The 15,937-nt window shown below is 35.8% G+C and overlaps 1 protein-coding gene across 5 annotated transcripts in view; it reads right to left on the bottom strand.

Annotated features, from left to right (window-relative positions):
• Nucleotides 1-4,488: 4,488 nt before the first annotated feature.
• Nucleotides 4,489-15,937, bottom strand: part of GABPB1 (GA binding protein transcription factor subunit beta 1) — a 64,181-nt gene continuing 52,732 nt past the window's right edge. For 2 of the 5 annotated variants that reach the window (XM_063088700.1, XM_063088702.1), the window contains exons 7-9: nucleotides 15,424-15,609; nucleotides 11,599-11,714; nucleotides 4,489-5,985 (exon numbers count right to left, since the gene is read on the bottom strand). In XM_063088700.1, coding sequence (XP_062944770.1) covers nucleotides 5,833-5,985; nucleotides 11,599-11,714; nucleotides 15,424-15,609 — 455 coding nt within the window. In that variant the 3' untranslated portion in view covers nucleotides 4,489-5,832. Of the gene's footprint in view, nucleotides 5,986-11,431; nucleotides 11,715-15,423; nucleotides 15,610-15,937 lie in introns of those variants that run through there. The other 3 variants (XM_063088701.1, XM_063088703.1, XM_063088705.1) reach the window with 2 other exon arrangements.

Here is a 15,937-nt window from a genome sequence, read left to right as displayed (position 1 = left end):
CACATAAAAACTACGAAGACTGTGAACCAAGAAGAAATAAAAAGTGAAATATTTTTAAAGAAGCTCAGGGTATCAGAATGATCAGAAGACATAAGGCTAATCTGCACATCTATATTTGGAAAATAGTTTTAAGTCACAAAAGTATTGATAGATATCAAAATTTTGATTTGGAACCAGAAACATATATCCAATGATGACACTGATTTCCATCACACGTTACACAGAATAATCTAAAAATGAATTTGGAGAGCTTACGTCAAACTGACTCCATGTGCATCAGGTGTTCTCACCAAACACGGAGAAAGCAAATAGCAAACATCATTCAAAACTACAACAGACTAGTTATCTATAATGACATTCAAGCAAATATTATTCAATAAAATAACAAATCTATTGGTGCATTCCTAAGTTGATCTGACATGATGGAGGAGTTATTTATTCAACAGAAGCCAGGTGAGCAGAAACAAAATTTTTTCTGTTTGTTATATAAGCCTGAGTGCTAATGCTTGGGAACCCATCCATATGGACATAAAGGTTCCAACAACTGTTTTGTGATTTTATCTGAAAAGGCTTTTCTTCTTGCTGTATTTTATTTTATTTTATTTTATTTTATTTATTTATTTTTAAAGATGACCGGTAAGGGGATCTTAACCCTTGACTTGGTGTTGTCAGCACCGCGCTCACCCAGTGAGCTAACCGGCCATCCCTATATAGGATCTGAACCCATGGCCCTGGTGTTATCAGCACTGCACTCTCCCGAGTGAGCCACAGGCCGGCCCTTCTTGCTGTATTTTACTTTGTGTCAGCTCTCAAGGCCTTCTAGGTATTAAAGCACAAAGAAACTATATATTTTATCAGGAAAAACTTTTTTTTTCCTGTACAGAGTAATATAGGAAAAAAAAAAAAGTCACATCAGAATAAATCTGCCATGAATATTTCTATGAACTCATCAATTCCTGTTATGGGCAACAGTTTCTTCTAATTTTTAATACATAACATCATAAATGATATGCTGAAGACATATTCTGGCATAGATTTTCATCAGCAATATATTTTGAATAAATATTTATATGCAAACTTTTTATTACAAGTATAGTCTTTATTACATGAGATTTCCCATTTATTCCCTTCTCTAATTTTGTTCTGTTGAATGTCACAGAAGAAAGCTCTCCAACTGCCAACCCTCCATCATCCTAAAGAAATGGAGCAATCCAGTGGCAGAGTAAGAGAATAACTATTCTGCCATTCATATCATGAAAGATTGACACTAGAAAACAATTCCTAAAAGCCAATGAAAACAAATGACATCACAAATCCTTTCAGGAAGTAATTAAGATGAGATATAAATAAAATAAATTACAATGAATGAAAAACTAGTTGAGAAGTACAGTCCCTGAAAATACTCCTTCTCAGACAAGGCTTTCTGAAAGCATCCCAGACCCAACCTAAAATTTATAATCCTAGAGGTCTAGCAACTGTACATAAGTTAGTGTTAAATCTGAATCAAGGCAATCAAGACACCTAATGAGCTCAGTGTCTAGTACATATCAAGAATCATCCTAGGTGCATAGGAAAGAAATTTACTTATTAGGCTCTAACACTTAATGGCTTGATGGAACCCTAGCTGAGAAGGTCTGCTGTAGAAGGTATGTTCATACATAAATGGAAATAATTAACCATCAGCATGGCAACCAGATGACCGCTAACTACAAATTCACATGTATGTAGTGGAAACACATTAAGTATGAATTTCTAAAAACTTTTTATTTCATATTCTTTTATTCCTCTGCTCAGAACATCATTGAGAATGACTAGACTGCAAAGCTTTTCCAGCCCACCTGAAAACAGTATGAAAGAAGCTAAAAAAAAAAAAAAGAAAAAGGAAAAGGGAACCCATTTTTAAGTTTTTATTACAAGTTCTCATCTAAGTATTTATTTCACAGTATAGTGAACCAGGTGTAGATGATTGAGAAATTACACAAGTCCAATAACAATGACTGAAAAAAGTGAACTTCCCCCAAAGATATCTGAATGCCTGATGCTATCATAGACTTATTCCTTTTAAGTACCAATTATTTTCTCCCATTTATGCCAGCGTTATTAGAAATCAAATTTTTTTCTTGTGGGTTGGAGTCAAGATGGCAGAATAGACAGTCCCCAGAGTCACTCTCTCCCACAAATCAACCAATTTACAACTATAAAAAAGCAACAACAGCCAAGCTGGGGCTGCTAGAGCCCAGGGGAGGGGAAGAGGAGGAGAGACCTGCAGAGTGCATGAAGGTGGGAGAAACCACGATGAGAGAAAGAAAAAACCACCCTGACCATTTTGTGCCATGGCTGCTTTAAGGCTGGAGCTACTGGGTGCACAGAGCAGGAGCTGGCAAAAGCTGCAGCTGTGCCCTTCAGATGAGGTTGCATGGAGGCAGCTGGGGAGAAGAGGTCTTTGGTGGCCCCCAGGCCACCATGGACCCACATAGGAGCACAGAGCCACAACAACTGAAAAAAAGGAGCCACTCTGAAGCCGGTGAGTCATAGTAAGGGACCAGCACATGGCCCATCCCATAGGAAGTGTTTGCAGCACAGGTGGTGGGGGAGACAGGCCCACCAGGAGAACACTGGGTCACAGCAAGGACAGCTGACTGGCACCCCAATCAGCAAAGGACCAGAGGAGAATGGTCAGGAATATAGAATTGCATGGGGTGCAGTTTGATGAAAAGACTCAGGCCCAGATCAGAGTTTCTACACAACACAGGTGTACTGGGTCTCTGGAGAGCTGGGAGTACCTATAAGATCAACCATTAAGACCTGAGCTGCACAAAAAGCCTTCCCTAGGGAATCTGCAGCAAAGCAGCAATTTGGCTAACCCACACAGCTCAAGTACTGGTCCACACAGGAAGTTCCCCCATTTTAGAATTAAGCAAAGGACAAAAAATTAGTTCTGGCCCAGGCACACCTCCAGTGCCTTGGTGCCCACCCAGGGACCTGAGGCATGGATCTGAGGACTAGACTCCTCCTCCCACAACAAGGCACACCAACAGTGCCTTGGGGCCCACCCGGGGTCCTGAGGTATGGAGCCAGGGACCAGAACCCCCCAACAACCAGGCACATTACCAGCGCCAAGGAGCATGCCAAAACATCACTTCCATGTGGTTGGCCCGCCACAGCCACCACAATAACCATGGCTGCTGAGAAAGCAACTAGATGCCACAACCACCACGCAGATAGTCCATCAGCCACTGGAGTGCATTGACACTAGGAGAGTTACCAGCAGAGACCAAAGAAAAGAAGAGGATGTCTTTCTCCACAAAGCCCATTCCAGAGTGACAGAAGCAGCATCTGCTCTACGATAATATTGGGGGACCTGAACACACTTCTCAGCACTGGACAGATCATCTAGGCAAAAAATCAGCAGAGTAACCATTACTTTTTCAGAAGGAGAGAAGAAATCTAGTGTAATTAGAGTGGGGAGGAAGGGGGGATGGGGAGAGATTGGACAATGTGTACAAAGAAAAGTATGATTTGTAACAATATATATGCTAGTAATGTTGATTTGATCAACGTGTCAATGTTGAACCCCCAAAATTATGTATAATCAATTTTTTGATTCAATAAAAATTCAAAATAGTTTTTTCTTGCACCAAATAAAGTGTCTAGCAGAACAGGAGACTGGAAGTCAAAGGAGGCACTAAATTGGCTTTCCAATTGTTTCCAACACTGCTTCAAGGCTTTTCAGAGCCAGACTGGTCTGGAAGCTCAACTCCACAGTGGCTGCATTCTAGGATGAACATATTGGCCCTTCTCCACTCCAACACTGTGTGTCAAGGTATCTGACTGCTATACCAATACCCCGCCCAACATAATAAACTAATGCACTAGAGTAATCAAAAACTGATATTCTTTTTTGACATTTCAGGACTGCAGAAAAAGTAGCCTAATGCAACTGAAAATATAGCCTGGCATTTTTTTTTTTTTTTTCAGTGGCTGGCCAGTATAGGGATCTGAACTCTTGACCTTGGTGTTACAACACTTTTCTAATCAACTGAGCTAACCAGCCAGCCCCTGGCCTGGCATTTTTAAAACCTAGCTTTAATTTAAAATATGTCAAATTTAGCAAAAAATTTAAGCAAATTTTTTCCCTCTTCCTTAGAGAGTTTTTAAATTTGCCCTAAACCTTTTTTTCTTTCTTTTTTTTTTTTGTCTACAAGAAACCCATTTCAGCCCTAAAACCTTTTAAAGAGCTTCCAAGTAGCAACTATCAGGCTGGTACACCACAGACTCCCTTATTACACTAACAACTATACCGATAACTCCAATGAGAGAACTAACGAATTCCCAAGAAGTTACCTCAGGGATTTTCACGTCACCATGTGAAAAGTATAAAATATTTTCATATGGTAGCATATGGCTCAAATACAAAGTAGAATAAAACTTTAATGTGTGAATCAAATGTGGTCAAAACATAAGTCTACACTGAACATATGTGGAAAAGATATTTAATTGTAAAATAGAAAAGTAGGCCAGAGTACAGTTTTAAGGGTAACTGCTTCTTTATACAGTGTAGGTAATCTAGAGGGGTTTTAGGGTTAAACATTTTCATAAAACATTAAAAAATAAAGCAAGAAAAAAGGGCTTGAAGTTATGTTTTACAGAAAAGAATGAACAGTCTGAGTTTGATGTCATACATTGTGGAATTCAACAATATTGTGATGAGAGTAAGTCACAGCACAGATGTTGAGCTTTCACAGGGAAAAGTAAAAGTTACATTAGACATACGTATAGCATCACTGCAGTACAAAAAGTTCTTGTTCTACATACAAAAGCAATTTTTTCCATAAGAATAATTTCCTGGGAGGGGGGTCAAATAAGTCCATGAAATATTTCAGAAACCCATATACACTGACTTTTCCAAAAACATTATCTTAAAATCCAGTGCCTTAAAGTGCTTTCATGTGGAAATCATGATGGAAGGCACAGAATACAGTTTCACGTCCCCACTATGAAATTTTCAAAAAAGCATAGATTTTGCAGTTTGTAAATTCAAGTTATCTTGTAAGCTGCTCCTTCCAAGAACATTGTCAATTCCAATAAAACCAGCTGCTAGCTTATTTAGTTTCAATGACCTATAGAATAAAAGGATTTTTTGTTTGTTTTTCCTGGTAACTTTCATCATCTTTGTGGGAAAAATACCTAAGCAAGTGATGCATTTTGAAATTATAAAACATGCAGAATATGTACAACAAACAGAAAGTTTAAAAAATATTTGCTTCATATACATGTAAATCTACTTGGGTATAGCTGAAATTGAACAAATATAAAAATTTTGCTTTCTAAAAAATGTTTTCAGAGAATCTGAGACAACTTAAAGCTGTACAAAGATTTCCTGGGAGAAATCTCTTCATGTAGAAGTTTATACCTATAGGAAAAATTCCAGCATCAGTCCACCATAATTATTATACAACATTTGTTCTAGTCAACAACGATCACCCTTAAAACTGTTCAGTTTCTGAGAAATTCAGGTTCATATTGAAATCAAAAGGAATTCACAAAAACAGTGGCTTGTGTTTTTGGATCTTTTCAACAAATCTTTATCAACTCATTTGGAACCGTAAAAAAAAAACCAAAAACTATTTACAGAATTCACTTTTAAATACATTTCACAACTTCTAAAGTTTTATATTACAAGAATTCAGAGCTCATGGCTTAAGTCCAATTATCAACCTGTAGTCTTTTTTATTATCCTGTATTCCCATGACTGTACCCTTATTGCGTACAGTTCAAGATTGTATGTATTCTTTCTTGACCAAAAGTAAAATCAAACTATGTTTGTTTCAATTAAACAGCTTCTTTATTAGTCTGAAGACGAGTCATAGCTTCTAATTTCTGTCTGTAGGCCTCTGCTTCCTGTTCTTTCTTTAGAAGCTGCTGTCGATATTTTTGTGCTTCTCGATTCGCTTCATCCAGCTGTTTCTGAAGAGCTTCTCTCTCCTAATGAAAAAAAAAAGTTTTTTAAAATTTTTGCACAAATACATTATTAATACATATAAGCATGTATACTTCAAATAAAAATTTCTAAAAAATTTAAAATCTAAAAATAGCCACCTATTGATTTATCCTAGACATCTTGCCTTTTCAACCAATTCACTGATAATTAGGCCCCTAATTTTGTGCTCCATGCTATGAGACATGCATTAGTTTCTGACCTCAAGGGAATTATTTCCTAATCAGAATTAAGACTAGCAGAATGAACCCAAACTGGGTACCTGTACTTTTATATGTACTACAAAAACTAGAGAAGAGTTTTAAGAGAGAAATATTCAACCATTACCTCTTCATATATCTACTTGTGATGTTTTTATCTCAAGTTAATAATTACAAAAGAATATTTACTGAGCACCCACTATATGACTAAACAAGGTGATTTCCAACAATAAGCCTCTAAGGTAAATTTTATGTCCATGTTACAGATGAGAAAAGTGCTGCTCAGAGATGATGTAGCTTTCCCAAGGTCACAAAGTATGGAGTCAGGTTTACCGGATTCTAATATTACTGATTTTGAAACTATCTTCCTCTACAACAGCAAGCAAGATAACTTACCTCTAAAATAAAGCGTGCTGGTCTACATTAGTGTTCCCTAAATTATACCATTTTACAAACCAATAAAATACTAAATTCTCTACTGTGATCCATTAAATTACATAGGTATAAAAACATATGTATTAAATTTCTCAAGAAATTGATAGCTGAAACACAAATCCAGTCCAATGAAAACAGTATTTTTTCACTTCCTCCTCACTCTGCCCCTATTCAGATACCTCGGGGAAAACATTTCAAAAAACCCTTTCTCATACTTCTATTAAGCACATGGACAAAAGCGCAACCTGCACAAGCCTAAGTTCAAGGTTATTTCCAAAGTCTTAGGGATGAAGTGACCTCATCACAGAGGCCCAGGACTTCTTAGTGGGGTGGGGGCCTGGGGTAGGACTATAAAGCACAAGAAAGGCTACGTTCACACTTGGTCCAAGGGAACTGTAAGGTGAAGGGTAAGCAGCTTGCTGGGGAAGGATAGTATGAGGGTCTCTTCCTATATATCTACTGCCTCCTTGACATTTGCCATTGTGAACACCAGAGGATTCCCTCTCCTTCACTATTCACATGGTCCACAAGAAGGAACATATATAATCTTCCTATCTTCCTATAATCCCACTCCCTTCCCCACACTGGGAATGAAGCTAGATTTAACATTTATTTTTCCCATGGGTCTACTAGATGTCGGAGTAATTGATTATACAGGTAGTGTCCAGATCTTTCAATTATGCAAAATGTACGTACAGTAGAAAAAAAGAATGACCTTTATCTCCAATTTAAGCCATGCCCAGGCTCTACTCTGCTGCCTCCCTATACCCCTGCCACCCTCTTCTCAACACCGTAGTGCAAGATGACAGTGTAGGAACAAATCAGAAAGGACACTCCAGAGACCAGCTTCAGGTAAGCAATCAGTGCCAGTACACTGGCAGTGAACTACACAGAATTTGAGCACACCAATGGAAGGGGTGTGGGGTGGGGTGGAGGAGAGGAGGGTTTGGGTACTGCTTCCCCAGGAGTTACAGCCCACCTCTGGCAGGAGCACTCACAGCCATGTGTAAGTGTTTTAATATTTTACATGTGTTAAGAAATAAAATCCTTGGGTAGCCAAAGTTTTGAATAGGAAAAAAATTTGCTCTGATTTGGTAGGAAATACTGGAACAGATTGACCCTGTTTTTTTTTTGTTTTTTTTTAAAGATGACCAGTAAGGGGATCTTAACCCTTGACTTGGTGTTGTCAGCATCACACTCTCCCAAGTGAGCTAACTGGCCATCCCTATATAGGGATCCAAACCCTTTGCCTTGGTGTTATCAGCACCACACTCTCCCAAGTGAGCCATGGGCCAGCTCAGTTTTATCATTTTTAATATATAATTTTGTAATCAAATTTATATTTTGCTTTAGTTATTACAAAGCAAAAAATTATAGTGATTTATTTTCTACCATACCTCAATAGAAATTTGAGAGAGATGATAATGATAGTAACTAACATTTACTGAGCATTTGAGCATTAACTATATGCCCTCCATTGTACTAGTCCTGTACCTGCATTTTTATTTAATCCTTACAGCAATCTTATAATATAGATGCTATTATTTTCCCTTTTTTACTGATGGGGAAGCCAAGCCTTAAAAGGTTAAATAACTTGTCCAAATCACACAATCAGAAAATTGCAAAATAAAATTCAAACCTAAATCTGATTCCAGATCCATATTCATAGTCACTAAACGTTTTTTAAAAAGAGAGAAACTAGGTGGGTTGTGAGCTGTCTGCTTCTGGGTAGACATCAATTTTCTAACTGCGCTGGGCCAAACATGACAAATATGATCTTATTTTTATAATAAGTTTTATCAGTAGCACCAAGGTCCAGGTTCAATCCCTGTACCAGCCAGCCACCCAAAAAATTAAAAATAAATAAATAAAATTTTATCAAAATACAGCCACACCCATTCATTTCCAAACTGTCTATGGCTGCTTTTCCACTAGAATAGGAGTACTGAGTAGTTGGAAGAGACTGTGCAGCCCATAAAGCCAAAAATATTTGCTACCTGGGCCCTTTACCAAAAAAACTTTGCCATCTCCAGCCCTAGAGAAAAAAGTTATCAAGAAGAGATATGACTAGAAAGTTTTAAGCTTTGGCAGATCAAGAAGGATATCCATAAAAGGATAAGGTAAAATAAATAAAAACGGAATGGAAAAAAATTCACCAAATAAAACACTGTATAAAGTTTACAGAAATCAGTGTTTAAAAGAACAGTAAGGATCCCAATCCACCACTGGTTAAAGGACACAAATATTGCATTAAAAATAAAATTTGCTAATAAACATATTCATCTCTAACCTCCACAACTAAGTAATAGAGAAAATCTGTTATTCCTAATGCACTAATTACATTTCCTTCTTCCCATGGACAAAAATTAATTTCAATTCAGAATAGGCTAATGTTGTTTATGGAAGAAATTTGTAAATAGCATACTTCAAAAAATTATCATCAATGCAGTAATACCAAAGGGTAGTAACAAAACTATATATACATTATTGCAGTTTTCTGTCTTATTTGTACCTTTCCCTCTAAAAAACAAACCTATTTTATGTCCTATATTGCTATAGCGCAAATGTAAAAGCCACAAAACTTATAATAAATTTTTTACAAGTTAAACTAATTTTTCCAGATTATTGGTAAACCTCTCCATTGTTAGGAAACTCTGTAAACATAAATTCTTAGCACCTTCTTTACAGATAGTCACTCTAGTAACTGCAAACAGACAAACTGTGAAAACCCAAACATGTTAGATTCTATATAAATGAGTTAACTTTTAAAGTTCTTTTAGAACATTTCTCAATCTCAGCATTACTGGTATTTTTGGACCACATAATCCACATAATCTATTGTGGGGGGCTGTCCTGTGCATTGCAGGATGTCTACCCAGCCTCTACCCACTAAATGCCAGTGGAATACCATTAGTAGTGATAACCAAAAATATCTCCAGAAATTGCCAAATGTCCCCAAGGATCAACACTGTCCCTGTTGAGAACCATGGCTTTAGAGAAACTTTTTGGGTTAATGGCCAAGCTGTCACTTAGAAAGGAGTATTAACTCTATTGGTTATGTGAGAAACCCGAGGATAACTCTTGGTCATCTAAGAAAATAAATTCAAAAGAACTTCATGATAAGGAAATGATTACCTGGTTTGATGAGAACAGTGGAGGTCATGTCTTCCTTCTATAAACCCCAGCCCACCTCTACCACCTGTACTAACTATATGCTTTGAGGCTTCTCTGTAATAGCCCTAAGTGATCATGTACCCTGACTTGAACACTTCCAGTGATGGAGAGTAAGATTTCATTACCAGAAAGCTCTAATTAATAAAAACAAAATAAACAAAAAACACTGTTCTTTATACCAAGCTAAAACTCCATCTCCCTAAAGTTCCATCTCCTTGGTCCTAGTTAATTTATATACCTCAATTCATACTTTCCTATTATTTGCAGTTATTCTCCCTGGTCTCTGAAAGAGTGTAAAAGAGGAATCAGGCTGAACTTTGCAGGAGATAATAACGCTCACTGGGCATTAGGTAAATAAAGGTACAGGCTGCATATTCACTATTTAAGAACTATAATTTGTTGTTCATATCTAATAAAAATTCAAGTAATTTAAAACTTTTTTATTAGATAGTTTAAGCAAAGTACACGACAAAACTTTTTTCACTTTATATGCCTGAAAAAGATCATGTGACCTATCAGAAAGAGACAAAAATTAAGTAATAAGTATACTGATACCATTCAACAGAATAAATTGTTAGTTTTTGAATAAGAATTCCTACATGTCACTTTAGATTTTGAAGAAAAAAACCCCACCCTCAATAATTAAAGCCGTAATTTTACCAAACATTCTGGTAAAACCGTGAATCAGATTCTTTTTATCTAAATAATAAATTTTTTGTGATTGTAGCCAAAGATGTCCTGGTCTTATATTTCAATTAATCTAGGAAGGGTATTTTCTAATTTTCTTTTCTGTTGTCTTTTAGTAATATTTTTTAAAAATCTTCTCCTTTCTCTATGATAACAAGAACCTTTACAAAGAATTACTAAATATTCACCAAATTTACTATATACATATATCAGATCTTACAAATACTGTATATGAGTATGATGACTTTCAATTCTCATAAGAACCCTAAAATGGAGATGATATTATTCTAAATTCCAATTTGGGAGAAAATAAAATCAAAACTCAGAAAGGTGAAATAACTTGCCTCAAAGTTCATAGGGCAAAGTTGGGATTCAAACCCAGCTCACTGGATTTCATGTCCAACGCTTTCTACGTTGCAGTTGCTCTTTCAAGGTTATTTAAGAATAACTTTATTTTTATTTGATATAAGTTAACATCAAATTCAGGGGACATAATTTTATTTACAGTCATGTGAGAAAAAAACCTGTGAGGTAATTATGGTTTGATTATACCTACAAACTAGTTTATACTTAAAAACTAGTTTGGGAGAGGGAAAAAAAGTTGAATCCTACAACAGCTAGTCTAACTTAATTTCCTTAAAGTATTTAATAGTGAAATAAGTAGTTATACACTACTTTTTAAAAAAATAACCCACTTGACAACCACCACCTTCTTACTGCATTTCATTTTTGAAAGAAAAATTTTTATTCAGTATATAGTGATATTTTCCAGTAGTGATTGTGAGAATGATGTATGTAAGTTTAAAAGAAAATAAAGGATGGAGTGTAAGAACCAAAGATATTCCAATGTTACCAGAATGACAGACTGTTACAAACAAATTCTTCACTCACTCATTCATTCATTCAATATTTATTTATTGAGGGCTTGCTGTATGTATAAGGCAATAAAAAAATTAAACAAAATGATAATACTGTGCACTTCATTCTGTATCAAAATACCATCAGTAATAAATATAAAAGACAAAAAAAAAAAAAGTAAGGCAAAGCAAACTGAATTTATTTTGGAGGACCGCAGCAAAACACACCGGGTAAAAGACTCCTTACTTCTATTTCTGCAGATTCCACCCGGTTTTCAATTATTTCAATACACTGTCTCTTAGCTGGTGGTTCTTCACTTATAACAGTTTCTTCAGCAATGTCCGTTGCTGGTACTGTTAATACTAAAATGAAAAAATGTATACATTATTTCATTTTCATATAGGTTTAGTGGAAATAAAATTAATCTTGACACTGCTGATGCTACACATCTAAAATAAATATATTCCAAAACACTGACTGGAGTTTTATAAGGATGATCTCCATATCTCATTCACCTCCTTGCTTTTTACTAAGGATCTACTTATTAAAGTACTTACTTATTTTTTTAAAATTTTATAGATAATATATTCATTCATATGGTTCAAAATCAAACCAATATTTAACAAGCATATTTTGAGGGGTCTCATGGCCACCCTGGCTAACACACATAATCACTTTTATTGCTTTCTTGTGTATTATATTGTATTAGTTTATGTAAAAGCAAACATGGATATGTAATTCTCATTTTTCTTTCTTACACAAAAGGTAGCATACATACAATACCTACAGACATACATATACCCAATAGATATATTCTACATCTGCTTTTTTCACTCTATATGTTTAGAGTATCTCACATCAGTACATAGAGAACTTCCTTTTATTTAGCTGCATAATATTCCATTGTGTGTATATATATCTTCATGAACATTGTTCATAAACTTTGCTTGTTTTCCTATTAAACTGCTGGACTTTGTTTCAACTTTTAGTAACTTTATATGAAGGTAAATACATAGAGAGGCTGTTCTTGCTTGGTACCACAATACAGGACCATAAAAATGACAAGCTGAAATCAGGCAAAGCAATCTTAATAACCAATGGGAAAATTAAAATTGTTCCATGGCCTTTAAAATTTTGTCAAAATATTAAAAACTCTCCTATTGTCAGATACAAATGTAAACATAAAATAAAAAAATACTAAAATTAATATTTACTTAGCACAATGTAATTTAAAACACTCAAATTATTGAGAAAATGTTTTATTTCTTTTTATTCATATAACATTACATTTCTAAATTAACTCAGGAAGAACTGAGAATTCATATCTGTTTCATTGGACTGTTGGTATAGTCTATATATTTATATTGGTTTGTTTTGGCAGCTGGCCAGGGCAGGGATCAAACTCTGGACCTTGGTGTTAATCAGCACCACACTCTAACCAAGTGAGCTAACTGTCCAGCTCTCTATATATTTATATGTCAGCTACGTATTTTTTTAATTACAGAGGCTTTAAAAGTTTATTTTAATATTCACTAGGGCCCTCTCTCATTGCTCTTCTTTTCCAGAGTTTTCCTCCTTTTTTCTTCCTCTCCCACATCAACATAAGCCTTAGAATCCATTAATCACAGAAAAAAACTGTAAATCTTTGATATGAGGTGAATTGTGCCCCACACCCATCCCCAAACTTCATATGTTGAAGTCCTAACCCCTAGTAATTCAAAATGTGGCTATATTTGGAGATAGAGTCTTTAAAGAAATAATTAATGCAAAATGAGGTCATATGGGTGGGCCCTAATCCAATATGACTGGTGTCCTTATAAAAGGAAGAGATAGAGCACAGGGTTGGCTGGTTAGCTCAGTTGGTTAGAGCACGGTGTTGTTAACACCAAGGTCAAGGGTTTGATCCCAGTACAGGCCAGCTACCCCCAAAAAAGAGATTAAGGCACAGATAACATACACAAACTGAAGTCCACCATGTGAGAACACAGCCAGAAGGCAGCCATTTGCAAATCAATTAGAGAGGCCTCAGAAGAAACCAAATCTGACTTCTATCCTTCAGAACCTTGAGAAAGTAAATTTCTGTTGTTTAAGTCATCCAGTTTTGTTATGGCAGTCCTAGCAAACTAATAGTCTGTTTTTCATAATACATTATATCTGTAAATTAACTCAGGAAGAATGGAGAGCTTTATGACATTGAATCTTCCCTTCCAAAAACATGGGTTCCTTTCCATTTGTTCATCAGTAAGATTAGTTTACATAATGTCAGGTTTTGGAAATAATGTTATGTCTGCTTGACATATACTTTGAAAGTTTTCTTCCTTTCTAAACAATTAAAATTAGCTCTCTAAAGCTTTGTGAAAGCACCTGGGCCTAATCCAAATCTAGGACCAGCTATCAGCAGAAGATTTCCACAGAGTGAAAGAGGAAGCTCTCCCTGGCTTCACAGGTCAAGAGTTTCCTCTTCTGAGGCTACAGCAACAAACGCTTTTTTTGAAATCTGGTCCCTCTTTAGCACCACACCCCCTCTGTCACTCAAAACCAAATCTGGTTTAGAAGTTCTACCTGTAGCTCTGCCCTTCATCATTTCCTTAAGGGGCCATGAAGAGGCACAATCTCTACAATCCTGATCATTTTCTCTCTCTCTTTTTTTTTTTTTGCTGCTGGCCCATAAAAGGATCTGAACCCCTGACCTTGATGTTAGCAGCACTGCCCTCTAACAAACTGAACCAGCCAGCCCTGGTCATTTTCTAAAAAGTTATGTGTGCACACTTTTTGCAGGGAAAGGGGATAAGATACAGGGCAGTGCTTTCTCAGATAGGTACTTTCTGCACCTTCTCTGTCTTCCTCTCATATGCATGTCCTATTCTACCTTAGCCCTGCTTTCAGCCCTTTCTACTCAGGCTGGGCCCTAACTTTCCAGGGGTATATATTTATCGGTGATTTCTGAGCTCAACCTTGATGCATCACTGTCAGTTTCCACCAAGTTTCTCTTGGCCTAGCTCTAATGGTCTTAGATGCTTTTGGTGGCACCTAAAATGTGGAATCTTGAGGTTTTCTTAGCCTTTCAGCATCACTGAAAATGTAGTTGGGGCTTTCATTCAGTCCATCTTTTTACTCTTTGTGCTTTCCAAGAGGAAAAAAAGTGGGAAAATTCACAACAAAACTGCTGAAAGTTGCCACCATATTCCCACTACTTCCTTAGTTGAATTTCTTCAGTTGCTCTTTCTTACATGGTATTTTTAAAAGGAAATGAAATCAATATATCAAAAAGACTCCTGCATTCCCGTGTTCATTATTCACAATAGTCAATAGATGGAATCAACCTAAATGCCCATCAATGGATGAATGGATAACAAAACTGTGGTATATATATACAATGGAATACTATTCAGCAATAAAAAAAAAAAAAAAAGATATCCAATCATTTACAGCAACATGGATGGAACTGGAAACCATCATGTTAAGTGAAGTAATCTAGGTACAGAAAGACAAATACCACATGATCTCACTTAAATGTGGCATTAAAAAAAAAATTGGTTCTCATAGATGAAGAGTGTAGAATAGTAGTTATCAGAGGCTGAGAAGGGAGGGGAGTGGGGAGAGGAGAAAGTGGTGGATTAACAGGTACAAAACTATGCTATCTACCCTAAGTGAATCATTGTGCAGTATATGCATGTATTGAAACAACACACTGTACACTACAAAAATGTACAAGTAAATTTTAAAATAAAAATTACAAAAAAAATAAATAAAAATAAACAAGTCATATGATATTTGAATTGCATAAAATGGTCTAGGCAATTATTGTCCAATGCTGATTATGAATTATTTATTTTGTTTATAGTCTGTAGCAATATTTAAGCTTATTTTCCAACCAGAATACTTTGAGGTCAATCTATCTTTCCACCAAGTGTGCACTCAGAGAAAGCAAGCTAATTTTAGTATTAGCCTAAGCAAATAAAGATAGGTAATTAAGTCTATTGCAAAAGGTTACAAAAATAAATGCTTTGGAAAACATCACTATTTCCTGAGAATTGAAAATAAACAAACTTCATGTAAATGTCTACTAACCTTGTTGTCCATCTGGCATAGTCACAATGATGGGCTGACCTATTCCACTGGTTGGAATGGAATGCAAATTTCCAAGCTGAATTCCATCCGTAACTATTGTGATGACTTGCTGACCCCCTGAACTAACTACTTGCTGAATTGCACCATCCACTGATTCTGCAGTAACCACTTCTTCTGTAGCCACTACTAGAGAGAAAAAAAAAAAAAAAAAGGAAAAATCAGTGAACATATATAACAGTATAAATAGAAATTTATTTTTCCTTTGTCTGCTACTTTTGCTTTCCCTGCTTCTTTCTTACACAGGAAAACTTTTACATGGTTTTTAAACTCAGTTTCCAGTGGTGCTGTAGATATCTATGTAAATGGTTGACTAGTAGCTCCAACTATCTTTGCATGTGTATGTTTAAATTAACAATTTCTCTTCATTTAGTTATATGAGGTACAAAACTTATAAAATTTCCTAAGTTCATAACAAAGTTTACATTTGCTTAATAAAATTGCACAATTCAAAAGA

This window comes from Cynocephalus volans, chromosome 3 (genome assembly GCF_027409185.1).
Source record: "Cynocephalus volans isolate mCynVol1 chromosome 3, mCynVol1.pri, whole genome shotgun sequence".
Lineage (NCBI taxonomy): Eukaryota > Metazoa > Chordata > Mammalia > Dermoptera > Cynocephalidae > Cynocephalus > Cynocephalus volans.
Note: the sequence above shows the minus strand (reverse complement) of the source record. Positions and strands in the feature narration are given on the sequence as shown.